The sequence below is a fragment of the Diadema setosum genome, chromosome 12, assembly GCF_964275005.1.
Source record: "Diadema setosum chromosome 12, eeDiaSeto1, whole genome shotgun sequence".
NCBI lineage: Eukaryota > Metazoa > Echinodermata > Echinoidea > Diadematoida > Diadematidae > Diadema > Diadema setosum.
The window spans coordinates 39,127,028-39,140,400 of NC_092696.1; the positions used below are offsets into that span (position 1 = coordinate 39,127,028).

General features: G+C 39.1%; 1 protein-coding gene across 1 annotated transcript; it reads left to right on the plus strand.

The window, feature by feature from the left end:
- Nucleotides 1–1,138: 1,138 nt before the first annotated feature.
- LOC140235941 (phosphatidylinositol 4-phosphate 3-kinase C2 domain-containing subunit alpha-like) lies at nucleotides 1,139–13,373 on the plus strand. Its single transcript, XM_072315933.1, has 11 exons — nucleotides 1,139–1,162; nucleotides 3,145–3,314; nucleotides 4,505–4,661; nucleotides 4,907–5,016; nucleotides 5,385–5,507; nucleotides 6,338–6,413; nucleotides 7,237–7,479; nucleotides 9,176–9,257; nucleotides 10,178–10,305; nucleotides 10,676–10,801; nucleotides 13,200–13,373. The coding sequence occupies exons 1-11, from the start codon at nucleotides 1,139–1,141 to the stop codon at nucleotides 13,371–13,373; spliced, it is 1,413 nt and encodes a 470-aa protein (XP_072172034.1).

A 13,373-nucleotide genomic window follows, 5' to 3' on the forward strand; every position in this document is an offset into this window, starting at 1 on the left:
TTGTTACTCTAGTGGTTTACTTCCTTTTTTTGTCCCATTCATCGCACAGCCAGCACGGTTTGGTAAAGATTAAACGCTTGAATAGACACTGTACTTCAGAGCCCCTTTTCTCAGTTCATACTTTTCCTGAGTTTGTGCTTTCTTTCCTATATTTAGATAGGTTAGGAGAGTCCATTTGATTTGAGTTATACATCATTTTAAAGCTTAAAGTCTGCTCTTTCAGAATATGGTCTTAACTAAAAAGTCATGTCTGGCGACGTTTTGTTTGTTTTGAGGTGCAGGGTCACATATATATACCCCGCATCGTTGTATAAACAAATCATCGATGCAGTATAGACATGTAGATAAAAGGGGGACAACCAGTCAATGGTCATAAAACTTGATCAAAATATCGTTGGTTCGTCATCCAAATACACGTGCATCAAAAATTGTTTTGCGTGAGATTATTATACTTCTCATGACATGAAAATGCTGTATACAGTATCGTACAAAGAAAGCAATGATACGGTTAAACACAAAGGGCTGCATGAAATACCATCATGAGTAATGGTACAATTATGATAATTTCCGAGCAATTTTACGAAAATTGGCAAAACAATGCTCACAATACAAGGAAACATTACAAGGAAGTAATATTTGCCGATGAACATGATGCAAAACAAACGTAAGACTTGTATAACATCATTTGGAATTAAATAGTTTAGTCATGAATATGTGTGTGTGTGTGTGTGTGTGTGTGTCTGTCTGTCTGTCTCTCTTATGTTGGATAGGGGATGATGACAAGTTTGATAAGCTGACATACTGGCAACAATGACAAACTTGTAGTTTCTCATAATGATACTATGAAGATTTTTATCATTCAGTCTACATGTACTTCCTGTGACTTTCCAACATGAGAAACATTTTATTGCTCCTTTAGAAATCTCTGTTGGTCAAAATCTTCCTCCTACCAGTGATGTACTCACTGATTTTGATTTGAAAATCAAGCAGTTATAGCGAGAGTTTTTAAGTTTAATTTTGTCGTGAAGCTTAGGTGATACACTGACTCAAGTGGAGAACCTTTGGTAACACTGAGTCAGAAATGGTCCAGAGAAAAAGAGAGATGACCACAATGAGGTTGAAGTTTGTCTAAGTCTTCATGAATGTCTTTGTCGTTGCTAGAGTAAGTGTGAGTAAATACATTGATCTTTGCTATCACTTAGCTTAATGTTAATAGATAATGTTAATCTTTGCTACCATTCATTTTACATGTACATGTGAATGAATGTTTTGGTCTTTGCTCAAAGTGTGAATGAATGCATTAATCTCTGCTACCAGTCATTTGGGTGGTGATGAAAGTATTGATCTTTGCTACCATTTAGTATTGGTGGACCTGGTTCCAGAGTCAGAGACCCTTCGAAAGATTAAGGTAGAACATGGAGTGACTGGTTCCTTTAAGGACAAGGCGCTAGCAGAGTGGCTTCAGAAACACAACCCTATATACTGAACTCAACTACAAGAAGGTAAGTTGGAATGTTGATATAGCTGATGTAACATTTGATATTCTCATTCTACTGTATTCAAAACTTTGTATATCGTGCACCACTTGTGTCTTTTTGTCTCGCCCACCGGAGGTGAAGGCGAGACTAAGGGATCCAAATGGCGTCCGTCCGTCGTCCGTCCGTCGTCCGTCCGGCGTCCGTCACAAATGTTAAAGTTTACCTGCAAGACTCTCTTATGATGCATAACTTGGCAACTGTTACAGCAATGGCAACCACACTTGGGTGATAGAAGCACTAGGGGTAGGCCTATCTTCATGTCATGGTGTTGTCGGAGGTCATGTAATGAGGTCAAAGGTCATTTGAGGTCATATATTAAAGGGTATGTGCAATACTCTCTTTTCTATGTTAAAGTTTACCTGCAAGACTCTCTTTTGACAAATAACTTCACATAAGTTGCTTGGATTACAACCTAACTTGGGTCATAGATGTACTGGGGGTACCTTCATGTTATGGTGCCGTTGGAGGTCATAAGATAAGGTCAAAGGTCATTTGAGGTCATACGTTAAAGTTTACTTGCAAGACTCCCTTATCACACGTAACTCGACACATGTTGCTACAATGGCAATCAAACTTGGGTGATGGATGCACTGGGGGTACCTTCATGTAATGGTGCCGTAAGAGGTCACATGATAAGGTCAAAGGTCATTTGAGGTCATACGTTTAAGTTTACTTGCAAGACTCTTATCACACGTAACTCATCACATGTTGCTACACTGGCAATCAAACTTGGGTGATGGTAGATGTCTCTTGGGAAGTTGAAGGTTACCACAAGGTCAAAGGTCACAGACAGGGGTCAACGAACTTTTAGGGCCCAATGTTATGTTTTTAGGGCGCATTTTTATTGTGGCTCATAACTTTTGATCCCTATGTCCGTTTGTGACCAAACTTGGACGGTAGATGTCCCTAGGGGAGTTAAAGGCCATCACAAGGTCAAAGGTCATAAGCAGGTCAATTAACTTCTGGGAGTTATAAAAAATATTAATTCCTTGTACGCGAATGGACGAGACACAATTTGGCAGTTGCCTTGTTTTTTATCCTCTTGATTTCAACAAAATGTGTGCCTTGGCCTCATTAAGCAGAAACAGGGGATGCCAGAATGTCAGCTAAAGTAATGGACTGAGCACGACTGTGTCATTACATGAACCACATATCTTGGATTAATTTCAAATTTAAACATGTACATTCACCATTTCTACTTTAGTTGTCTAGAACATCATACACAGGTTAGATAGGACTTGATGTCATTTTCTAGACCTCACTGTAGGATGATCCATCGATTATTCACACATGAAGATAGAATGTTGAAAGGGTTTGCTTCTTTTTCGTCTCTTCTCTACAAGTATGGTGGAATGTTTTGAGGTTTCATTTTTTTTTTTTGGCTGATGTCAGTTTTTTTTTTTTTTTTTTTACCTGATGACCTTCCAATCGTGTTTCATTCAATGATAAAAAGGAGAATATTTCCATGAAACAATGCCATGATACATGTGGATTAAAGGAAAGCATGTATTTCACTGAGCAATGCAAAGTTAAGCGGTGATATATTCCTGTTGCCTACTGAGCTATGCAAAGTTAAGTGGTGATATTATTTTCCTGTTTCCTACAGGCGGTAGAGAACTTCACCTACTCCTGTGCTGGTTACTGCGTTGCAACCTACGTTCTTGGTATCGGTGATCGTCACAATGACAACATCATGGTGACAAAGACAGGTCACATGTTCCATGTCGACTTCGGCAAATTCCTTGGCAACGCCCAGATGTTTGGAAACATTAAGAGGTACATATGTGACGAATGTGACATGAAATGTTTTCAATCAGAAGGCCACAGGCTCCAAGTTCATCGCACGGTGAACCACAAATCTCATGATATTCATACCACCATCCATACATACATCATGTACCTGCAAAAAAAAAACATGGAATCTTCTCGACTCTGTATGGAAGATTTCATGTCAAGTGAGACCATATGTGACCCGCTACGACAAAATGGTCCTAAAGTCGCGCACGGTCGAAGCCGTGTAAATCGACTTTGAAGTCAGAGCATCAAAATTGGTCAAAACTTACGATTTTCTGAATTTGACATATTATTAGAGTCTGACATGTCTTCTATCATCTGTCGAAATTTTGAAGCAAAATGATGGAAGGAAAGACTAAAAGATAGCGTTTTTCTGGGCCATGTTTTTTTTGGCGTTTCAACGAAGCAGAAACTGGTTCGAACATTTGGATTGAGCGCCACACATAGGCTCCGCCCCTAACAACGGCCAGAGTGATATCATTGGTCAGTTTGCTGCTTGCCGCTAACCGAAGCGTAAAGCTCGCACACTGCCCAGTCGACTGGTGCGTGCTGGCGGGGTGCGCTATGCCCAGCCACTTCTCCTGGCCTCCTGGTCACTGATTGGTCGGTGAGGAGACCGTCGACGCTGTGTTTGAATGAACATTGCGGGGGTTACTAGGGCTTACCTTCTATTGTCCGGAGGTGAATACTGACTTGCGTGTCCCTTGATCGTGATTGCGTCGCAAGGAGAACTTTTAGGGCGCTTTTCTCGAAACAGTGATTTCCCAGACGTCTCGACATGCTCTTTTTTAAACATCGATATCTCCGCAGCCGATTATTTTTATAAGATGTGTTATATATCAATTTAAAGCAGAAAGAGTAGGGAATTGTGTCATGCAATTTTCAAATAATCGACCTCGCCCTACTTTAGGATCATTTTGTTGTAGCGGGTCACATATTGTAGTTTTTTGTTGAAGGACATTACATTGTACTTAATGTTATTGATTTAATTTCAATGTAAGTATTGGATACCAAAGCATGCCATGGTAGCTGTACACTAATGTCACTTTATGGGTCTACCATTAGAGTGCAATTTAAGTTGTACATTTGTACGTAGAATGCTACTACCACCTGTCTGTGCATGTATTCTTACCAAGAGTCTGACAGCCTCTCCCACTTTCCCTCCCTCCCAGGGACCGAACTCCGTTTGTTCTCACGTCTGACATGGCCTATGTCATCAATGGAGGAGAGAAGTCTAGTAGTCGCTTCCAAGAGTTCATTGACCTCTGCTGTGAGTCATTCAACCTGGTGCGCAGACACGCAAACCTCTTCTTCAATCTCTTTGGCTTGGTGAGTAATAGTGTGATGACCCTTGGCTTGATTAGTGATAGTGTGATGACCTTTAGCTTGTTGAGTAAAAGTGTGATGGCCTTTGATGTACAGTGTACATTATAATGCGTTTGTCAGTGTCATGAGGATACTTGTATGCTCACTGCTATTGCTTTTGATTGGAATAAATTAGTCACTAAAGCTATTTAACATTGTTATAATCTAATCATGTGACTGTAAACAGCAAAACTCCTGATTCCACTCAGATGCTGAACACTGGGATATCTCAGCTGTCAAGAGCTGAAGACTTGAAGTATGTCCAGAATGCTCTTAAACCTCAGGCTAGTGATGTGGAGGCCACAGCCATGTTTACCAGGTGAGTTTAGTCTGTTGTGTCTAAACAACTTGTGTGCGTACTGGTTGAGTTATTAAAGTCTGGTGTGTCTAACATCTTGTATGTTTACAAGGCGAGATAAGGCTGGGGTTTTTGACAGCCTGTTTGATTCCAGTGTACATGCAAAGTGAAATGAGACTAAATATATTAAGTATGAGATGAGAAAAGGCTGGGGTCATTATCAATTTGAGTCTTTGTTCATATCAATTTTGTTGACAGTACCCCCCCCCCTCTTCACCCAGAAAATAGACAAAATATTCATGCCAAAGGATAGATATTATCAATTATGATGATTTTGTTACTTTATTTAAACACTCACAGAATGGTATGTGATCTTTTCTTTCCTGTAGAATGATTGAAGCAAGCCTCGGAGCCAAGTCAACTCAGATCAATTTCTTCTTCCATAATCTGGCTCAGATGAGCTTCTCTGCATCAAGTAGCACAGAACTCTCCTTTGCTCCCAAGAGATACAGGTGAGATGTGTGTGCTTGTTTTATCTCTACACTCAAATTACTACATGATTTCATAGTATCGTCTAGTTTGTCAAGTGCCAACTGAATGGACTCCAGAAATCTTGCCAGGTCTCCTGTAGAAGTTTGAAGAATGGAATGTGGTTACTATTGATGTTTGCCTACTGTGCCTCTGCCCCTAAAGGGTGATGACAGCATTATACCTTTGTCTATCTTCTTGTCAATCCACTCATCTGTATCAATAAGAGGAAACATCTTTTGGCACTTTTGTTCATTCTCTGCCACCAACAAAGGAGAAATCATATAGCAATTAGTATTCATAGCTTTGAAGTATCCATTGCCGTCGTATTGATACAGTTTGATAACTCCCCATTGTTCACAACATCCATTCAATCCTGAGAATGGTCTGTCTGTCTGAAAAAAAAAATCTATCTTCTCTAGGAATGAGTAATGTTAAATTGAAGGAGGCCACAGTGTGGATATCATGATGTGGAATGTAGATATTGTGTTGTGTGACTCACTCCTATTGAATTTGTATAATGTAAACATGTCAAATTAATGTCAAAAGGACCAGTTTGTGTACAAGTATGGACCAGTAGTAGTATTTGCTATTTGTTTCCCAGGGACTTGTTCAAAAGTTTATTTCAGTTATTATAACTGGTTTTTCCATATTCATAGGGCTTAAAAATATCCATTGAATACTGTGATATTTAGCATTCCTCTTGATTGTATGCAGTCATCAAATTTGTCATCTATCCTTGTGTGTGGTACTTTCCTGACAAAGTGACTACACTAACATGTAGTATGATTGTTTTGTTCTCTCCATACATCAGTCTTGCTACTGATGGGAAGATCACGTCTGCAGCTGTGTTTGGCATCCAGAAGAGATATGAAACAGAGAAGTATTATGTGAGTGTCCAGAAGAGATATGAAAACAGAGAGAAATATAAGATAAACATAACTGATCTTTGAACTAACATTGAATGGATGTTAGCTGAGTTAATGGGCACTTGTTACTTTTTTATTTGTCATGGTGACAGGATGTTAGATGTTGGCTGTGATGAATTGACAAAAAACGTGTGTGGCTGGATCAAGGCTGTGTGAGCTAAAACCAACTGAGGATGTTATATGAAAGACAAGATGGCCCCACCCCCCCCCCCCAAAAAAAAAAAAAAAAGAAAGAAAGAAAGAAAAAAAATGTTCTTGAATGCTGAGGACTCATCATGCTGCCTTGATGCTGTATGCTGGTGTCCTGTTCAGACTGCGGATGTTGTATAGATGGTAGTATAAGGTTCTTTTCCCATCACTACCGGTAATTGATTTATGCAGCAAACGCCACCCATCGTGTTAATTTTGTCTTGCTTTCAGAGTAGAATTTAAACATACCTATTTTTTTTTTTTTTACTTTCTAGAATCACCAGACTCTTTGGCAGATACTTGTCCTACAGATTCATGTGACTTTTCGTGTGAAGTTACCTGATATTTCTTCCTCATACTGTCACATTGCTCTTCACCTAATTTTCAGGAAGTCACTGGACTGCACAATATTCTCTTCCCCACCTCTTTTCTGCAGTAGACAGTTTCCTGGTGTTTTACTGCAAGAGTCACTGATTGTGTTATTTTCTACGTGACGTAAAGAAATTGGAGTACTACGTAACTCTCGTAACTAGCCATGCCACAATGACTACTTTGTGTTCCCTAAACTAACAAATTTCTGACTGCTTTCTCTCAGGTCTACATTGTTCGTATCCTGAGGGAGGGGTCCACCGTGCCAACATTTATCTTTCGACGGTACAGTGAGTTTGAGGAGCTCCATGACAAGCTTGGCTTGCTGTACCCACAGTATGGCCTCCCTCCTCTTCTCTCTCATAGGAGGGTGGGACGTACTCATGTCAAGCAGGTGGCTGAGAGAAGAAAGAAAGAACTGGAACGTTACCTGCAGTGGCTCTTTACTATGCCTCCAGCTGTCTCACAGGTAATCATTTAATTTTGGTGCACAATATTGATTTGTTTCATATTTCATTTCTAATAAATTTGGTTGCATTTCCTTGGACGGTAATGAGAGATGACATTTGACATTTTTATCTCATCCAGTTTATGAATGCACAGTTCTGACTCATATTCCTATTTTTTTGTTTTTGACAAAACAAAATTTTCAAATCCTATAACTCTTATCATGTACATCTCTATATGTAATTAATTTTGAAGAAACTTCTCTTGTCTGTGTGTGATTTTACTTTGTTGATAAAAGTCAGTGTAATATTGAGCAAAAATTCACTTTGATAATCATTCTCTGCAGTAAGTGGAGTCAAGATTTCAAATTAAAATAAATTGGAATGGATCATGTTGATCAAAATTGCTGGAGTTAATCCCTTATGCTTCTCAGCTGGAGATGTACTGTAAAACACTATAATTATATTCGTGGCATGAAAATTTCGCGAATTGGAGCCTATGGCCTTTCTAGTGGCATGAAATTTTCACGAATTACCACTGGCATCCCATGCATATTGTGTAGACTAGAATTTTAGTGTGCAATTTAATTTCGCGAATGTTGACGCTCGCGAAATTCGTGAAAATAAAATGCACACAAACATTCCTCGTTTTACAGTATTGATATAAAACCTTGGCACACTTTTCACTCTGGGCAATCAGACAGTATAGAGAATAGGATGTCAATGACTGCTGAGTGATCAAATTTACTTCAATGAGAGATAGAGACAATCAGAGTTTGAGAGTACATTTATCTAACATTGTGACTTGTCTTTCCCACAGTGTGACTTGGTGTACACATTTTTACCTATCATTTTGACTTGTCTTTGCCACAGTGTGACTTGGTGTACACATTTTTACCTATCATTTTGACTTGTCTTTGCCACAGTGTGACTTGGTGTACACATTTTTACCTATCATTTTGACTTGTCTTTCCCACAGTGTGACTTGGTGTACACATTTTTACCTATCATTTTGACTTGTCTTTCTCACAGTGTGACTTGGTGTACACATTTTTACCTATCATTTTGACTTGTCTTTCCCACAGTGTGACTTGGTGTACACATTTTAACCTATCATTTGACTTGTCTTTCTCACAGTGTGACTTGGTGTACACATTTTTACCTATCATTTTGACTTGTCTTTGCCACAGTGTGACTTGGTGTACACATTTTTACCTATCATTTTGACTTGTCTTTCCCACAGTGTGACTTGGTGTACACATTTTTACCTATCATTTTGACTTGTCTTTCCCACAGTGTGACTTGGTGTACACATTTTTACCTATCATTTTGACTTGTCTTTGCCACAGTGTGACTTGGTGTACACATTTTTACCTATCATTTTGACTTGTCTTTCCCACAGTGTGACTTGGTGTACACATTTTTACCTATCATTTTGACTTGTCTTTCCCACAGTGTGACTTGGTGTACACATTTTTACCTATCATTTTGACTTGTCTTTCCCACAGTGTGACTTGGTGTACACATTTTTACCTATCATTTTGACTTGTCTTTCCCACAGTGTGACTTGGTGTACACATTTTACCTATCATTTTGACTTGTCTTTCCCACAGTGTGACTTGGTGTACACATTTTTACCTATCATTTTGACTTGTCTTTCCCACAGTGTGACTTGGTGTACATATTTTTACCTATCATTTTGACTTGTCTTTCCCATAGTGTGACTTGGTGTACACATTTTTCCATCCGTCTCTACGAGATGAGAAAGATGCAGGCCAGGCAGGAAGTGATAAGGTCAAAGGTGAGAAATAAATCTTTCAAAGTCATTGTAGATTCTGTCATACTATTAATCAATTTGCAATATTCATATTCTTACCCACTGTTGACTATTTTTGCACTGCTTATAATTGCTCTATTCTTCAATAAGGCCTTCAAAGCAACTATGCTTCAGAAGGTATTGATTGTGAATAGCTACTGGTGGCATTAGTTGTAATATTGATCTCAGTATAGCTTTCCTGGAGCTGCTGCAAAGGATTAATTTAATATTCAAATGTCAAAGTATTGCAGGATGTGGATTGTGTGGTCATGTGTTTTCTATTACTCATATGTTTTTTGTTGCTGTGGCAAAGTCCTAGTTTATGCCATATGTTATATTTGTGTATTACTGACCCACTGCTTGAGGCATATTAGATAGAAACAAGAAACCAGTGAAGAATTATGTAAAGTAAGAATGGGAAGGAAGTTAAAGATTAAAACTCTCATCCATACATAGTGTATGCAGACACATTAAGATTTCCCTCGCAAACACACACTAGGAAGACAGGAATGTATTCTCATCTGACGAGAACTAATTTTAGAATGTGATTGTATCTCGGCTACACCTGACCGGGACTGATTTTTAAGTATGATTGTATCACTGCTTCACCTGACCAGGACTAATTTTTCAATGTGATTGTATCACAGCTACACCTGACCAGGACTAATTTTTGAATGTGATTGTATCACAGCTACACCTGACAAGGACTAATTTTTGAATGTGATTGTATCACAGTACACCTGACAAGGACTAATTTTTGAATGTGATTGTATCACAGCTACACCTGACCAGGACTAATTTTTTAATGTGATTGTATCACAGCTACACCTGTTGAGACTAATTCTATAATGTGATTGTATCTCGGTTACACCTGAAGAGGACGGTTAAATGTGATTATTTCACAGCTACACCTGATGAGGAGGAAGAGGCGGCTACTCACTCGAAAGGAGGTCAGATTGGTGGTCAGGTCAAACTTGCTATCCAGTACAGACAGGGGGCGCTCTTCATCATGGTCATGCATGCAAAGGATTTGGTGAGTTTCACACCAAAGAGTCAATTCAATATGATGACAAGAACTCTGCTGTTCCGCACACATGCCTGAACTTTGACAGTGTTTCACATTTGTAAGAAAGGAAAAACCCAGTTCTAAATTATCAGTCTTTAAATAATCTGTTGAAGATTATTTTACTGGGAAAAGCTCAATTTCTATTTGATCTTGAATACGAGTTCTCTGCATGGTGGTTCTCATCATATTTAAATGAAACAATGGTCTGCCTGCTAATTCAAGTAAATGGAATATGGTTGGTTCAAAAGAATTGTACAGACTGCAGTGCACTACTTATGGAATGGATGGAAATAAGTTTCAAATGTTGTGGGTCCTGTGACCTTTGACCTGTCTCCAGGGGTCAACGGATGGAGGAGATCCTGACCCGTACGTCAAGACGTATCTGACCCCTGACCCCCAGAAGACTACCAAGCGAAAGACGAGAGTGGTTCGTAAGACACGCAATCCTACCTACAATGAAATGGTGAGTTCTTACTGGTTTCAAGAACAACACAACGTAGAAAACAAAAATGTAATACATGTATGTACCTGTTAGCCATGTGTTGTAACCAACGGACAAGTGAAGTCAGTATTTATTGTTTGTGGTTTAACCCTAACTAGGCCGGGGGGGGGCCCTCGGAGGCCCCCCCCCCCCCCCTCGACGTTCTGCGCGATGTATCGCAATCGCAAAAGCTATCGCCGCGACGTTTCATGACTTTTTTTTTTTGAGTCTCCCGCATCTTTTGACACCAAATTTGCGACGCCCGGGCGCGCAGTTCCGAAGTTACGCATAAATATGTACATGCATGTCAGGCCAAAAATTGCTCAAAAACGTTAATTCGTGTACAATTTCAATGCAAACTGTGCTTACAGGCAAATTTCATAAAAGCATGATTATTTTGGTGTTTTATTGATTAAAATCAATGAATAACATATTTTCTTGTTCAGAGCGATGTCGCGGACAAATTTCATCGAAAAAAACAGTGGAAAACATAAAGCTGAAAAAACAGAAATACAGTCAAACCTGTCTATAGCGGCCACCCAAGGGAAACGAAAAAAGTGGCCGTTATAGACAGGTGGCCGCTATAGACAGTTTATCCAACTATATGTGTGCATTGCCTATGCATGTAAATGTATCATCGCTGTATACATCGCATAGGTATATGTACTTAGTGTACATGTACATGCGTACGTATGCACACGTGTGTTTCATGCATTGAACAATGCCGGTGTTCATGAAATTGTCACACAGTAGCATGTTGTACAGTCGTGAAGAAAGCTTAACACTAGTGCATTATCATGACTGAATAAGTGACGATTTCAGCGGTGGCGATCGCTGAAAGTTGCCCATGAATGTCTGGCACGGCCACAAGTCAGAAAAACACGCTGAATTACCGGCTCTGTGGCCGCTATAGACAGGTTAAAATCTACCGCGGGAAACAAAATTTGTGGCCGCTGGCCGCGTTAGACAGGTGGCCGCTATACACAGGGTCTTTAACATGGCTTTTCTCTCGGGGGGATTTTTCAGTGGCCGCTATAGACAGGTGGCCGCTATAGACAGGTGGCCGCTAAGGCAGGTTTTACTGTACATAGGAAATAAAAAAAAACAATAAAATACTTCAGCATTTTTTCTGATATCACAATTTTTTTCATTACATTTGCTAAGGACACTAAAAAGAATATTTACACAAAAAATGTGCCTGTTTTGACCTTTATTTTGTGATTTGTACCAAATAGTCTGATTTATGCATCATCATGCATAAATTAGCATAATTTAGCATAAATGATGATTTTTTTGAAAAAATAACTTCATGGTATTTTAGATTACATTTTCGTCGCGATCGCGCGGTCGACGGCTGAGATCTGGAGGGGGGGGGGGCCTGGGAGCCCGGCCTGGCCTAGTTAGGGTTAATAGTGGAGTGATTACACTGTGACATGAGATTTGCTCTGGTCTTATTTTCTCCAAGGACCTACAATTAGGGCGAGGGTTAAGGTTGTGATAGGATTTTAGGTTAAGTTTGATGTGAGGATTAAGATTAGGGTTAAGGTAATGTTTGTGGGTAGAATGTATGTTTGGTGTAGCATGCAGATATTTTATGGAAACAATTGTGGCAGGAGCAAAGGTCATAAGAACCAATTACATAGATTCATTCAACTCACAAACAAATAATCAGCAGTTACTCAGAAATACTTAATTGTTAATAGAGAAAAGAGGTAATGGAGGAATTGAGTTGAACATGAATCACTGTCTATTAGGATTGTCAACAATTACTTTCCATTTAAGAAAAAACTCAGCCCATGTTATCCAGTGTATTACAAGCTCTGTCTTAAGTTAACACCTTTGGATGGCAAGAGATACTCATACTCCTTTTGTATGAAGCTCAACATAGTTTGGTTCACTCCAAATCAGTTCTCAGCATGTATTTATATGCAAATAATATAATGATGATACTAGCGTGATTTACCCACCATAGGTTTGGATGTTGAGATTAATGGAAAAAAATAATATGCCTTAGTTTGTGTGGATTTTTAAACTACTCATATGACAAACAATACTAATGGCAACTTTGTTTAATTCTGTGAATGTATAAATATGTGATTAATATATCAAAAGAAAACAAACAAATAAGGGGACATTTGGATTGATGTTTTTATGAGTTGCTTGATTAGTGAGGTGTCGTATGATTGACAGCTGTAGTTCATCTGCTTTCATGTCGTGGTGTAAAATGTTTAATGTCCTAGTGTAAAATGTTTATTGTCCTGGTGTAAAATGTTGAATGTCCTGGTGTAAAGTGTTTATTGTCTCGGTGTAAAGTGTTTTTCTTGTGCTGGTGTGAAGTGTTTCATGTCATCTTATTTTCCTTGTGTTCCCAATGTTACAGCTGGTGTACAAGTTTCCTCACCATGAAATTGAGAGGAGGAATCTTCATCTCACTGTCTGGAACTCAGATCTTCTCAAGGAAAATGCTTTCATGGGAGCCACTCACATCCCCCTCAACACAATGGACTTGTCCGTTGAAACGGTCAAGTGGTATCATCTGGAAGATCTTACCTAG

Bases quoted from the DNA above. Each gene is read 5' to 3' on its own strand.
- LOC140235941 (XM_072315933.1), top strand. From the start codon at position 1,139: ATGAATGTCTTTGTCGTTGCTAGA. The intron at 6,414-7,236 runs GTGAGTGTCCAG...GCTTTCTCTCAG, and splicing joins ATGAAACAGAGAAGTATTAT to GTCTACATTGTTCGTATCCT. The intron at 7,480-9,175 runs GTAATCATTTAA...TCTTTCCCATAG, and splicing joins TGCCTCCAGCTGTCTCACAG to TGTGACTTGGTGTACACATT.